The 14,783-nt window shown below is 44.5% G+C and overlaps 2 protein-coding genes across 2 annotated transcripts in view; one reads left to right on the top strand and one right to left on the bottom strand.

Annotated features, from left to right (window-relative positions):
- LOC141141064 (kinesin-like protein KIF6) overlaps nt 1-14,783 on the bottom strand; it is a 550,310-nt gene that overhangs the window by 404,862 nt on the left and 130,665 nt on the right. The window lies entirely within an intron of this gene.
- On the top strand, nt 4,043-14,764 carry LOC141141627 (zona pellucida sperm-binding protein 4-like). Its single transcript, XM_073629185.1, has 12 exons — nt 4,043-4,226; nt 7,669-7,790; nt 9,136-9,229; nt 9,494-9,652; nt 10,129-10,313; nt 11,544-11,641; nt 11,720-11,850; nt 13,747-13,936; nt 14,018-14,168; nt 14,245-14,323; nt 14,441-14,539; nt 14,625-14,764. Exons 1-12 carry the CDS (start codon nt 4,043-4,045, stop codon nt 14,762-14,764), a joined length of 1,632 nt encoding a protein of 543 aa, XP_073485286.1.

The following is a 14,783-nucleotide window of genomic DNA, read 5'->3' as shown; positions in this document are numbered from 1 at the left end:
GCCATCACTGCTCTAGGGCTACATCCTCAGCAGGAAGCTTGAATCAGGGCCTTTAAGGCCCCATGGAAGCTTGCTGTTCCAGATGGAATCTTTCAGTCCAGTTTTGAGTAAAGTCTCAGTCACAAAGGCAGCCTTTCTATGGGTTCTTTTTCCTCAGGTTGTTTGCCGGGATCTGGACCTTGTGCAGAGAGGGATCCCTGTGGCTTTCTACCCAGTACAGGTAGTGTTTATATCCATACTGAGAACAAAAGATTTGTTCCATATGTAAGACCACCAAGGATAAATGGTTCTGTGCTATGGATATCGGGATACTTGGAGCATGTTCTCAAGCTACACGTTTGCTCAGAATTTTAGGACATATTGTATTTGTCACTATCTCTAGCAGAACCAGCGGGATGGAGATGTCGACCAGAATTTTCACTGGATGGGTCATTACAGCTAGCCATTAGGCTTATAAAGCTTAGGGCTTGGCTTCTACAGAAGCAGTCACCACACACTCATCCAGGAGTGTGTGGGCTCCCTGTGAAAGGGTGCCAGGAATAGTTGTAGGAGGATGACATGTCTTTTATTTAGCTAGGAAAAGGTGGTCCTGTGGGTTCCAGAGGAGGCATTAACCCACTGTGTGCTGACGTGAGGTAGGGCCAGGAAAAAAAAAAAAAAAAAAAAAAAAAATTTAAAGCACATGTATTTATTTCAGGTACTTATATAGCACTTTTACATATACATTGTACATTCACATCAGTCCCTGCCCTCAAGGAGCTTACAATCGAAGGTCCCGAACTCGCATTCATACATACACATACTAGGGCGAATTTTTTTTTTTTTTTCCCTCCACTCGATTCTCCCTAAGGGGTTTTTTCCTTTCTTCCTTTCTCCCCTAATCCTTTTAATATTGGATATTGGGGGGAGGTATAAAATGAAGGGGGGGGGGAAGAAGGCAGAAAGTAGGGGAGAAAGAGAAAAAGAAAATAATAAATTCCTTTTTTCTTTTTTTTTTTCTTTTTTTTTTTTGTGTGGGGTGATGAGGTAATGAGGGTCAAAGTAAAGAAAAGATACACATTTACATTAATAAGCACATGGGCACTAGATGTTTTGAAGGGAATGTCCCTTTTTTTACCCACTTTTCTAATTTAAACACATACGCATGAATTATATAATTATAAATTAAAGGTTTTTTTTTTTTTACACAAGGAGAATATAGGGGAATACACTTTATATTTCTAAATAATTTAAATCATCACATGTGCATGGTGGGAAGGAGGAGTTGGAGTAAATCACGAATAATAGGATGGGGGTAGAAAGTGTCATATATTGGGTTTTTTTTTTTTTTCCTCTCTCTCTTTCACATGTACAAATTACATAATTATGGATCACAGTGTTTAATGACATGAATAGAATAAGGGGGAATCTTACTAATACACTTTATAATCTTATTCAATCACGTTTTACATTGAAGGGGAGGGGAAGGGGTAAATTAATATAATAAATGTTAAGGAGGGAAGGGAGGGAGAGATCACACGAATTTGGGGGAGGAGAGGGAGGAGAAAGGGGGGATGGAGAAATGGAGGGGACGAGGGGTCAAATTTTTTTTTTTTTTTCTTTCCTGTGTATATGTAAACTTGGGTTGATGGGAAAGGGGTCAATTGCGGTAGTTGTGAAATGATGATCTTTTTTTGGGGTGGAATGTAGGGGTATAGTATGAATATATAATTGTTGTATATATAAATGGAACAAAATAACAATAAAAATTTTGATTATAAAAAAAAAAAAAAGGGCGAATTAGACAGGATCCAATTAACCTACCAGCATGTCTTTGGAGTATGGGAGGAAACCCACGCAGGCACGAAATGGAAAAGTTTCCCCATGGGGCTTTATTGCCAGCAAAAAATTCATTCAGAAAAATTATTCTTTCTTTCTTAAAAAATATATAAATTTTATTAAGTAAAAATACAAAAAGGACCTTGATGTATTAAAACATGAGCTCTGGACATAAAGCTAAACCATGTACATGGTAATACAGCCATGAGTACACATAGAAAGGCATACCATGATATGAAAATATATGTAGTCGTACGATGCACACCGACCTTATGAGTAGAGGTCTTCTTCTGGGGGAATACAGAGGGAGGAACTCTAAAAGAGAATGCATTGTAACAATGAGATCATTTAAAGAAACAATACTATCAAGGACAATACATATTGATACTTGTACAGTCATTGTAATTAAGATATATTTACCACTAACGGCTGAGCAAAGGAACTCCTGATTGCTGTGCCCAGAAGCTGCCAAAGGATCCGACTGGTGTGGCAAGCTTTCCTGTCCCACTGTGCGGAGCGGGGGGGAAGCACGCAAAGAAACCACCCCCAAGGCCCACGAGAGGCCGCGTTGACACCCAACAGCAAGAAGAGGGGGGAGAAGGCACAGGGGTCAAGTCCTGGGAAAAAAAGTGGGAGAACTCACCCAAGATTGAGCCCTGCCTCCACAGCACTGCCCACTTCACCCCCCAGTAATGTCCACCTCTGCTCTCTTCACCTCCCCCGCCCCCCTAACTAATGTCCACCTCTGCCCCCTTCACCGCCCCACAAGTAATGTCCTCCTTTGCCCCCTTCACCTCCCCCCCCAGTGATGTCCTTCTTTGCCCCTTCACCACCCCCCCAGTAATGCCCTCCTCTGCCCCCTTCACCCCCCTGTAATGTCCTCCTCTGTGCTGTGGTTAGGCTCTGTCACTAAGACACTCACAAAAATGTACTGCTACTGTCCTCCTGCTCTCTGCTCTAGCGAGGCGCCACGGCCCCCGAGACCCAAGTGTTACTGCCATCCATTCAAAAATGGTGCCAGGCGGCGCCATTACACCACTGCGCATGCCCAAAAATGGGCGATCCTGTACGAGCTTTGCAGGCTACAGAATGCCACATGCCCTGGCTGCTAACGGCATTCCCATAGGGCTTGAGCCCTGCACAGGGAGAATATGCAAACTCCAGGCAGGGAGTGTCATAGTCAGGATTCGAACCAGCAACCCTTTTACTGCTAGCCGAAAGTGCTAACCACTACACCACCGTGCTGCATTTAAAGCACTTCAGTGCGGTCGCACACACATACATAAACAGCATTCAGACCACACATATGAGATATCGCCACAAACATTATAGTGAGAGCAATCATTCTAGCATCAGACCTCCTGTGTAAACTCTAAACTGGTAACCTGTAAAGGCTTGCAAAGTGTCGATATCTTTTATATTTTACCAAAAAAAAAAAAAACAATGGGTATTATTTGTGTTTGTGTGCACTAAAATTCATTAAGGTGTCTTTTTTTTTTTCAAAATAATTAGCATTTAAAAAACGGCTGTACAAATATTGTGTGACATAAAAAAAATTGCAAAACCCTCCATTTTATTCTCTAGGGCCTCTGCAAAACAATATATAATGTTTGGGGGATTTGAGTATTTTCTTAGCAAATAAACGATGATTTTTACATGTAGGAGAGGAATGTCAGAATTGGCCTGGGTGGGAAGTAGATAAAACCCAGCTGGTAATGGCTCTGCAGCTTTTACTTTTATAATTTGTTTGCTACATAATGAAAAAAGTGTTCCACAATGATACAAAATGTACGCGACACCTCAGAACCCCCCTAAGGGCTTGACGTTGAAAACTGGAAGCTAATCCAAAAACTGAGCTCTTGGGTGAGGTTATTGGCATTATTTTTTAGTTTCTTTTCTCAAGTTTTCATAAATCAGCCCCCATATTTGCAAATTCATGGAACATAAAATAAAAGAGCAAAAAAATAAATGAAAAATACAAATATAAAAATAAAGAAAAAAATACAAAGTAGTAACAAATTATGCTCCTTTTTTTTTTTTTTAATCACCCCAGAGCATGAACCTTGGTTTGAAGAGACTCACACAGTTCTTGGCCACCTTTGCAAGTATAAGGATCACCTGTGTACATAGCAGTCCCTGGCCAATCAGCCTGAAGCCCCGCCCTCTCTCCAGGGTATAAATCTCAGGTCAGGGCTGAGGGTCAGTACTGCAAGTGATCATCATGATGGGTTCTTCCAGGGTAGGAATGGGCTTAGCACTGCTGTTGTGGAGCTGCAGTTTGTCCTGGTTGCTGTGTGATGCCAATGGACACTTTGAAAGCTCCTCTCTTCTCCACTGTGCTCTGGACAAGATGGAATTGTCCTTTTCTATGCCTGTTGAAGGGGCGACCTCTTCCCTGAAAGTGTTGGGTAAGTGCTTTTATTTTTTATTTTTTTATTATTGTGTTCATTTTTTAACTTCTTGTGGTTTAAGGGTGGGAATTGCCAAAAGTAGGGTTGATGTTCCTACTAATTGGCTGGTAGCTCACAGAACATGGTGGATGGGAGTAGCACTCGTTGAATAGGGATCAGTGTGCTATTATTCAGGATATGCACTAGAATGTAGCCAGTGTCCTAAGATCTTAAAGGTCTAGTGACTGGATGGGTATACCTCCTTATTGCAAAGTGGAACTGATGGCTATTCCTCCTACCTTTACCGTCCCATTAGGGAGATTTCCCTTCACTTCATGTGCTGCAGACAAAACAGGAAGTGGAGAAACTTCTCCTCCAAAGTGGACTCCCTGTAGTCTATGGTGGGGTGGGTTAGCATGGGGGGGGGGGGGGGAGAGACAGGATCAGACAGCCTTTTTACACAATGCAGAGGATTAACCCCTTAGATTCCACAGTGAGTATAACCAGCATGCTTTGCTGCATATACAGACTGATTTTACGGCCCGACGGTTTAGTAACACTTTAAGATTATCTTAGCTGGAAATTCCAGGGTGTTTCAAAATTTCTTGAAACAAAAAAATCATGGATCCATGGGTGGTTCTTTGGATATTAAAAGTGACTTGGATGGTCAGTTTGTGGTGCACTCAGATGCTTTCTGATTATAAATTAGAACTTTAGGCATAACTTCTATTCATTTTGGAGTAGGGGAGGGTTATAACCCCTGTCAGGTTTTCCCCAATCAGTGTCCAATTGCTGATGTCTGAGGCCTAATGGTGACCTCCAGAGTCAGGGACAGCTGACATCCTTCTGGGTAGAGTGGGTTACAAGGCATGGCGGGTGTAATGCAAGATGAAAAGGTGGGTACCAGACACTTTTTGAGTGCAAAGATTTATTGTCTCTTGAACAGAACCAAGGGAGAGGTTTGGGGCCAGGACACCCTTATGTAGAGGCAATGATAATTGGCAGCCTCAGACGTCTATAGGAAGACGGCTATACAGGTGAAGGCCTCCAGCCGGACACCACTTCTATATAGGTAGGGCCGCTGTCTTCTATGTTAACAGTTACAAACAGTAGTTATAGTCAACTTTTGGCAACAAACAGTTCTCGGCTTATGCCAGTCACTCACTGTGGGTCTTCACTCAACAAACTCCCAGTCTTTCACTAAGCTTTGGATCCAATAGCCACTGAATCCCCTGCACTCTTCCACTTTAGTGCTCAGTATCTTCCTCAAGCGTCACCCCTGCTCTCCTGCTGGGTCCCTGGCTTGGCACTTGGGGAAGTTTTCCCACTTCACCATCCCAGGCTGGCGAGTCTGCTCTGGTACTTGCTTCAGCTTGCTCAATGTGATCTCCGGTAACAAGGTGGTTGGTCCCTTGGTGGCGACAGCTTCCCCTCTACCTCCAACCACAACAGGGTCCCTGACTGGCAGAACCCCTACTTCTGGTTGGACTGCAGTCCAACCCTCTGCTGCTCACACTCCTGGAAAGGCCCTCAGGCAGCTAAAAGTCCCTGGGATAGGCTTCCAGCCTAGCATCCCTGGGCATTACATCACACGTCCACCCAGACAGCCATCCGGGTGGCACAGAACCCCAATCGCCTGACTCCACCCAAATAGGCTCTCCCAGCAGGCCAAGGGACCAATGAAACATCCCTACCCATTGGCTGAGACACCCCATCCATTCATGTCTGAGCTTGCAAAGCCCCTGTCTTATCTAATGTCACTAGCATAGTGCCACCAAGTGACAGAAGAGAGGGTCCAACAGGTCCAGATTTAGAGAGGAATCGCTTGATTTAGCAATTGGCCAAAGCAACGATCACCTGGCAACTAAATTTGATAGCAACCCTGCCTAAAACATCAGGGTGCTACATCGAGATTTCCCTTCAACTCCCTGTCCCATAGCCAAACAGTAAGTGAGGAAATCCCTGTAAATTAAGGGGACCCCCAGGTCACCATAACTATTGTCCCCAATGGAAGATTCCACTTTACTTTTCTGGGGACAACCCACAATCTGGAATATTTATTTAAATTCACCTTCACTTTAAATGATCATGGTACACAGAACAAAGGCCAAGTTCTAACTGGGCACAGATGGCAACAAAAACTGACAGGTGCTCTAATCCAACTCCACTCTGCACTCTGTATAAACATGACACTCCTCTCTATGGGAGAGTTAAAAGGACTCCTCCTATAACTCAGGTGGATACTGAGAAGTACTGGTGGGGAGAGGGGATGGGGTGCTCCATCCCAAGGGGTCTGGTTTAAATAGCCTTGTAGGAATTAATGTTTTTTTTGTATGGTCTTATGGCAGCACCATATTTAATGTGGTGCGTAGTCAGTATCCTTTTGTCATATGGGTCCTTGCCAGACCTCCTTGGGATGTAGCACCCCATTGTCGTCCCCCCTGCTGGGGGGGATGAGAGCAACCCCCCCTCCTGAACCATACCAAGCCACATGCCCTTAACATGGGGGTGCATCCCCATAGCACCTTGTCCCCACATTGGACAAGGGCCTCATCCCCCACAACCCTTTCCCAGTGGTTGTGGGTCTGCAGGCAGGGGCTTAACAGAATCTGAAAGCCCCCCTTAACAAGGGGACCCCCAGATCCCGGCCCTTCTATGTGAATTGGTAGGGGTACAAAGTATCAAATGGTAAAAATGACAAGACACTTTGGGACAAGTATGTGGGGGTTTTTTTTCAGCTGAATGCTCTCCTTGTTCGGCCGGTCAGTTTAGGTGGACGGCCATGTCTTGGTAGGTTTGCAGCTGTGCCATAATCTTTCAATTTTTCAGATGATGGATTGAATAGAGCTCCATGAGATGTTCAAAGCTTGGAACTTTTTTTTTATCCTGCTTTAAACTTTACAACTTTATCCCTGACTTGTCTGGTGTGTTCCTTGGCCTTCATGATGCTGTTTGTTCACTAAGGTTCTCAAACAAACCTCTTGAGGGCTTCACAGAACAGCTGTATTAATACTGAGATTAAATTACACACAGGTGGACTCTATCTGCTGATTAGTTGAGTTCTGAAGGCAATTGGTTCCACTAGATTTTAGTGGGGGGGGGGGGGGGGATCAAAGTAAAGGGGCTGAATAAAAATGCACGCCACAATTTTCAGATATTTGTGAATTTTGGAAAACCTTTTATCATTTTCCTTCCACTTCACAATTATGAGCCACTTTGTGTTGGTCTATCACATAAAATCCCAATAAAATACTTTTACGGTTTTGGCTTTAACATGACAATGCGGAAAATTTAAAGTGGGTGTGAATTCCCCCCCCCCCCCCCCCCCCCCCCCCAAGGCACTGTAGTTTGTTATACCAGCCAATCTTGTGCTATGTGCCAGTCTGCCTTCAGAAGTGAATGTAACACTGGTTTGATATAACTTGCCTTAGTAAGTAATCAACTAACATTTTGTGTTCAGATCTCCAGGATGAATTTCAGAGTCTTGGCAATGATCCTGCTTGTGGGATCTGGGTAAGACATGGACCCAATAAAACAATGGTGATTGCTACTGCCTATGATGGATGCTATGTAAGGGAAAAGGTAAGCCTGACATCAACTTTTTGAAACATCATGGGCCAACTCATTTCAAAGTGTGGGGTTTTTTTTCTGTTCTAATCTCTGCTAGTAATGCATTCCTTGGGTGTATGTATAGCCAGAACTTTAGGTCTGTAGACCAGACTGCCTAGGCGTATTGTCTGTCCCCTTAGACTCGGTTCACACAGGGACGACTTGTCAGGCGACCTAGTCGCCTGACAAGTCTCCTCCCGTTCTGTACAATGGAACCGTTCTAATCGGAGCGACGCAAGTCACTCCGACTTAGAAAGGTTCCTGTATGACCTTGGGGCGACTTGCATAGACTTCTATACAGAAGTTGTTTTGCAAGTCGCCACGGAAGTGGTTTGCAGGTTGCCTCGCTGAGGCGACCTGCAAGTCGTGCCGCCCGTGTGTGAACCGGGTCTTAGTGTTTCATCTCAGTCTGGTAACCATTGCCACAAATGGGAGATCATTTAGCTGTTGCCAGAACAAGCTGTGAAGGGGAATCAAATGGAAATGCCTGTTCTGATGGCATATCTTGAAGGTAATGCCCTCTAGAAGTTTTCACTTGTGGCATCTTGAGGATAGAAGTGAAGGAAGAACATCCAAATTGGATAATACTATAAAGCCTCCTACACGGTACGATTGTTGGACAACTGAGCGTCTAATGTTTGTCAAAAGGGCGTGTGCCAGGATCTTGTCTAGCATACTAATGGTACACCATTTTCATGCCACAAACGTAGTGACATACTAAAAGGAATTTTAGCTCTTGACAGCCACCATTTGGGCCCTTTCTGCTAATTTCATGTTTGAGCATTGATTCCAAGCATGTTTGTACATTCAACTCTTGTGACAGATTTGTGTACTGACCATATGAAAAACAGACGTCAAGCCGATGCATTTACTAACCTGTCCAACATTTGCCTGAAGATTGGACAATTGTCAAAAGGAGCGTACTGTTAAGATTTTAGGACAACAGACAATCCCCTGCCAACGATGGTACCATGTCTACGAGGCTTTACCCTTCCTTACCCAAAATGAAAATTCTAGCTCTTCACATGCTTGACCTGTGCTGTCTGAGTGCAAAGCTCCTGGTAACTTGTTAAAAAAAAAAAAAAGTGCCTGACTCCTTGTCAAGTGGAGTTTTAGATGTGGATCAGCAGGTTTTGGGAGAATGGGCTGAGCCCATTTACCTTGGGGTACTATTCCTCCCACTGACCACAAAGCCTATGGCTTTGCTTGCTTCTGTTCCCACTGCCCCTCCCTAAAATTTGAAGGGCAGTAAACTAGCCCTTTGTTTGTTAAAAGTTTGAAGACCCCCTAGAGATGTATCATTTTTATTCCCTCCTAGGATGAGGAATTTATGATGGTTCTGCTTCTGGAAGAAATTGTTGATGGTGCTGTTGAGCAATACAAGATGGAGAAGAGATGTCCAATACAGAATGGTAACCTGTCTAATCTTCTAAATGGGAATTCTCATGGCATAGTCCCCTGAAACAAAGCTATGTAGCTTCCTCAACTGCAGGCGGGTTGTCTTGGGAATCGCATGGCATGGTCCCCTGGTATAAAAGCATGTGTCTTACTCCATTACTGGGGGGGGGGGCTGTTAAGACAAAAGTAAGGGTAATTCACACCTAGTGTCTCTAAAGTCCTAATTGCATTAATCTGATGTACTGCATGTTGTTAGAAGACCTTTGTTTCTTGTATAGAAGCCCTGGATGCCCCTAGTCCTGATGTCTGCTCTGCCGTTGCTAAAGCAGACAAACTGGCCTGTGCTGAAACACCTGTAACCAGTGACTCCTGTGCTGCAATGGGATGCTGCTACTCCCCAAGCGATGCTACAATGCCTTGTTTCTTTGGCAACAAGTGTAAGTAGGATGTTGCTGGATGTGCTAAAGTTGGGAAGCCGTATCAGCCTGAACATACTAGGGTCAGTCTGTAGGTAGAATATATATAACCTGCTCTTTTGGCATGTAAGGTTGCTAGTACCTTGGTATAGCCAAAAGCATTTAAATCTTGCAATTCATAATTGAGTGACTTGAAGCCCAGTCTAGCATGTACTTGCTAAAAACAATTTGCTCAATGGTATCTTGACACTTATTTTAGACCTCAGCCATACTTGGTGACCTTTTCGAGTACAATGGACAACCCTGCTGGGTGTCCATAAGACTTTCTATGGTCTGCTCCTGTATAATTTTGCACACTCCACTGCAATCTAACCTGTACAGATGTGAGTTAGACTAGACTATTCAAAAAATATAAATACTTCAGTGGGCAAATTATCAGTGACTAGATAATTGCATGTCTGGTCTACATGGTGACAACCCAATTTTGTGTTCTACAGTGACCACACAATGCAGATTTGATGGCAACATGGCGATTGCGGTGTCCAGTGAACTGACTGTGCCATCTCTGCATCTGGACTCCATCAGGGTGATTGGATTGGACACCTGCACCGGGCTGACAGTAGATACCAGTAACTCCTTTGTAGTGTTCAGGTTCCCATTGTCCTGCACCAAAGCATTTCAGGTGGGTATTACATTAGTCTGCTTATATCAAAGTCTGAACCTTGTGGTGCAGGCAGGCTAACCTTTGCACAATATCTATCATACGAAATGCAGAAATTATGACCAAATCTTGCAGTTCAAATTCTTAGACACATTACAAACTCTTGGCTACAATTCTGGTCTTGGGCTGTGATATAATTTGGTGGTGCATATTGGTTCAGCTTCTTTGCCCAAAATGAGGTGAGGATGATGGCACCTTATCCTCTCTGTATTGCATAATTTCTTCTAAAGCATTCCAGTCTGGCATGATGTATGGTTGCTAGTTGCTACCATTCATGAGTGATCTAATTGACTTCATGAACTGGCTTATTTGTTAGTCTGATACTCTACTACACCATCAACCCTACTCCTGTGCTTTTATTCAACATGTGTAGCAGTAGCCCCGTAGGGGCTACTAGTAGTTGTGGTCTACCTCTCCCCCTGCACAGCCAGGCATTCCAATCTTCAGATGCTCAAGAAGCAGTCCTTGTACCTTGTTTTAAGGGGATTGTAACTTGGGTAGGGTAGATATGTGGTGCCCAGTTGCTTCAAACAGCAATATAGGGTTTGAACTATATACACCTCTGGCATATATAACTTGCTCTTCCTCCAGCACAAACTTGCTTGTAGACTATCACTCCCAGGACTAGCTAGCACTGAATTGCATGCCTGACACTGGCTCAGCCAGGCCCCTATGATGTTGCAAAAAAAAAAATGGTAGACCTAGTGCTAGCTGTCCCACATGTCTATGGATCCCAGTACCACCTCTTCAGGTGCTGCCAGGCCTCCTGGCTGCAGCTGTATTTCCACTACCCATGCCACCACAGTCCTCCTTGCTGGCTTTGTACCCAGTCCTCTCGGGTGTGCCATCACCTCTCCTCCTACCTTTCCAACATCTTCTGCAAATAACTGGGAGGTCTCAGTGATGCTGCCTGAGTCATCCAGCTCTCCCTGGACTTCTGCCAACCCAGAAACAAGCCTGGCTGCCAGCCAAGCTTGCATTAATTTGCCTACACTGACAACCCTATCTCTGACACCTAGCACACTAGAGGGTGCTACATGTGCTTAATACCTTCTGTAGGTTTCCTGTGGTGTACAGAAAGCCACCCTTTTATATTTCAAAAGGGGATGTGATATAGAAAGTTGAATTTATGGTGGGCGGTATTGCTTCTAAAGGCTCATTGGCTGCCTATCCTGGTTTGTTTTCACCCAGGTGCCCAATGGTCCAATGAACTATGTAGCTACTATTGAAGCTAGTAGACAAATACAGACATGGCAAGGATCTTCTATTACTAGGGACAGTACAATGAGGTAAGATGAGCAATCCTGCTTTAGTGGATGAAGGGGGGGGGGGGAAGCACTGTATCTAATACTGTACTGTTTATCTAGGGTGACTGTGCAGTGTAACTTCATTCAAACTGGTATTGTGCCACTGCTGAGTTTTACAGTCAACACTTTGCCACCACCTCTTCCTGTCAGTACATCTGGACCTCTTGAGCTGGAGATGAGGATTGCACAAGGTGAGGATAAGTCTTCAGCTTTCTAGAAGTAAGCTAACGTGCTTTCACTAGTCTAGTGCCCATTAGTAATCTAACATGATTTATAGAGCACAGTACTACAGAAGTCCTTAAAGCAAATCCTGCAATAATTGCTATGGCTTGCATGGTTGTGGTCCCCTTTCCCTCAGCAATCTAAAAATGCTTTGGCTTACCTTGGTGTCCACACTGCCCACCCATTATCTAGATGAGAATTGCCTCCTCCTACCATGTATATCCCAGGAGGCTTCAGGTTCCATGCAGCACTGGAGGGGTAGAGCCTGTCTTTCATGGAGTGAGAGATGTATGGGCCTTCTGAACCTGGGAAGAGACAGCTGGGCTTCTGACAGGAGATGGTGACAAAGGGCAATGCTAGATTCACAGGACTGAAGCTTGTGCAGCCAGAAGGAAGCCTTTCTTTTGGTCTGGTAAGGGTTTTTGGACTGTAATGGTCAGGCTCCCTCTCAAATTGACACATTTGTATAAAGGGCCGTTTAGGGTTGCCACCCTTTTCTTCAAGCCAAATCCATCTAATTTTGTGGTACAGGGCATTTTTTTTTAAATTTACGGTGGTGGGGGGGGGGGGGGGGGGGTGCCCAAGGTGAGTAGTAATGCGGCAAACAGTGGGTGTGGCCATATTGCTTTTCTTGACATTGCACCACCCTTTAGTGATGCCAAACCTGCCCCAGATAGCCGCCCACAACTCAGACAGTAACAGATTTGTGTGTGTCTGTCTCAGTTACATAGAGAACTTGGTTACAGGTGGACTGAAACCCAGGCTCATGATTAAAAGTTCAGACTGTCCAGGTGAAAACCCCAAGGCCATGCCAGTCTACAGACCACTCCAAAACATACGCATTTAAAGAATTTGTTCTCTGCACCGTGAGCTTCCACCTGCTCTTCAACTAGCAGAAGGTGCAACTTGCAGTCAATGGGCCACTGATGAACATGTGGTGGTGCTCAGGGCAACCATCAAATTGTGGGGCCCCTTGAACAGCTTTAGTCCTGACCACCAACATTCCTAAGGGCCCACCCACTGGCTCTTCCACCAAGTCCATCTGTGCCTCAGCCCCCCTCACACCTGTACACACATACACAGCCCTCACTTGGTCTTCCTAGTCCCAGGTCTTGTTTCCACATGTGGCTGAGACAGATGGGGTCTACAGCACATGCAGGAAGCTGCCAGAGGTGGCAGCAAAGAGCCCGATGTGAGCTCAATAACATGCAGCAGCTGCCAACTTACTCTTACAGAAGCATCCACAGAGCTCCCCTCCCTTCCATCCCACCAGGCTCTTTGAGATACTCAGGCCCCTTACAAGTGTATGAGCTGTACACCCCCCCCACTCCCCCCACCAAATGGTGCTTGTGGCTCAACTTCATCCTAGACATACCAGATATCTTCTCTTGGCAGCTGCATGGCTAGACTGAACACAAGAAGGGTGTGCTGTTGTGGAAAGGTTTTAAACTGAACACCATTAAGGACATGACATCTAAACCAGCCATATAAATTTTAAGTTGTATCTTCATCTCAAAAGGGTGTAGGAACAGCCATAATCTCACGGCAAGTTAGTGGTATTAGATGCTAGTCTGGCATGTTAACCAGCCTTTTGTCTATAATATAACTCTGGCAAATTTCATGCTTGTGTGGTAGTGGGTGGGACCAGGTATGACCAAAGTCATGACTTTCATGGTAATCTTCCATTCAACTCATGAACTTTTTGTTTAGGTCTGGCGTTTCCTCTTGCTTAGGGCTAGTTTCCCCAGAGGTGTTGAGTTCCCTCTGTCAAGCAAAAGGCATGTCCTTTCCAGGGTCCCTGAACCCAGCCATTCAGAAGTGTTAACACTTGTTGCCCTGAATTTGTAATGTTTTATGTAATGCAGATCTCAACTATGCCTCGTACTACACTGATGCACAGTACCCTGTGGTCAAAGTGCTCAGGGACCCAGTCTACCTGGAGGTTCGCATCATCGGCAGAACAGATCCAAACCTGGTCCTTGTCCTTAATGACTGCTGGGCCACCAGCTCGGTAGATCCTACACTCCTTCCTCAATGGCCCATCTTGTTTGACAGGTGAGTAATTGAGTCTGTAGAATGGAAGTTATCCTGTCTACCTTGTGCAGATCTCAATTCTCAAGCGTTTTGTTTGTGCAGTTGCCCTTTCAATGGAGACAACTACTTGAGCCAGCTGATTCCTGTTGGAGCTCCTTCACAGGCTGTACCTATACCAAGCTACTACCAGCGCTTTGTGGTCAGCACCTTCACATTTGTGGACTCCACCACCCAGCTTGCCCTTGGAGGCCTGGTAAATGAATACAAAGTATTTTAGCAGTCTTATCTAATGCTTTGCTGTGATTAACAGTGTAAAAACTTGTCTTCAGGTATACTTCCACTGCAGTGCTTCTGTTTGTGTTCCATCTGCCAGGGACAGCTGTGTGGTTTCTTGTGGTCAAAGGAGAAGTGAGTATATTATTCAGGTGGCAAAATCTTGTGTTTTTTACAACTCACTTTAAATTAAAAAAAGTGAAAGTTCCTAAGAACATCTACTGTGGAATACAAACTTTATCCTAATTTTAGGGCGAATGGCTGAACTTCAGTCTCTGAAGAACACAGTGACTTCTCAAGGACCTGTTGCATTTGTTTCTGTGGATAATCAAGAAATTCTAAAACTGGAAGGTAATCAATCTGGGATGGGGGGTTGGGGTTTTCAGTTGAGATTCAAGACTTAAACTTTTTTTTTTTTTTCCTCCCCCTCTCCTAGGTACTGATCCATCAAATTACTCAACATTGGACCTGGCTAGAGCGCTAGTCACTGCTGGGGTTGTTGGGTCTGTTGCTGTTCTAGGCTTGTGGATTTACCGCAGGAGTCAAATGTGGAACATTAAAACTGCAAATGTTTAAATAAACCATTTTTAAAAAT

The sequence above is a fragment of the Aquarana catesbeiana genome, linkage group LG04 (assembly GCF_042186555.1).
Source record: "Aquarana catesbeiana isolate 2022-GZ linkage group LG04, ASM4218655v1, whole genome shotgun sequence".
NCBI classification, from domain to species: Eukaryota; Metazoa; Chordata; class Amphibia; order Anura; family Ranidae; genus Aquarana; species Aquarana catesbeiana.
The sequence above is the reverse complement of the archived record's forward strand: the minus strand, read 5'-3'. Positions and strand labels throughout refer to the sequence as shown.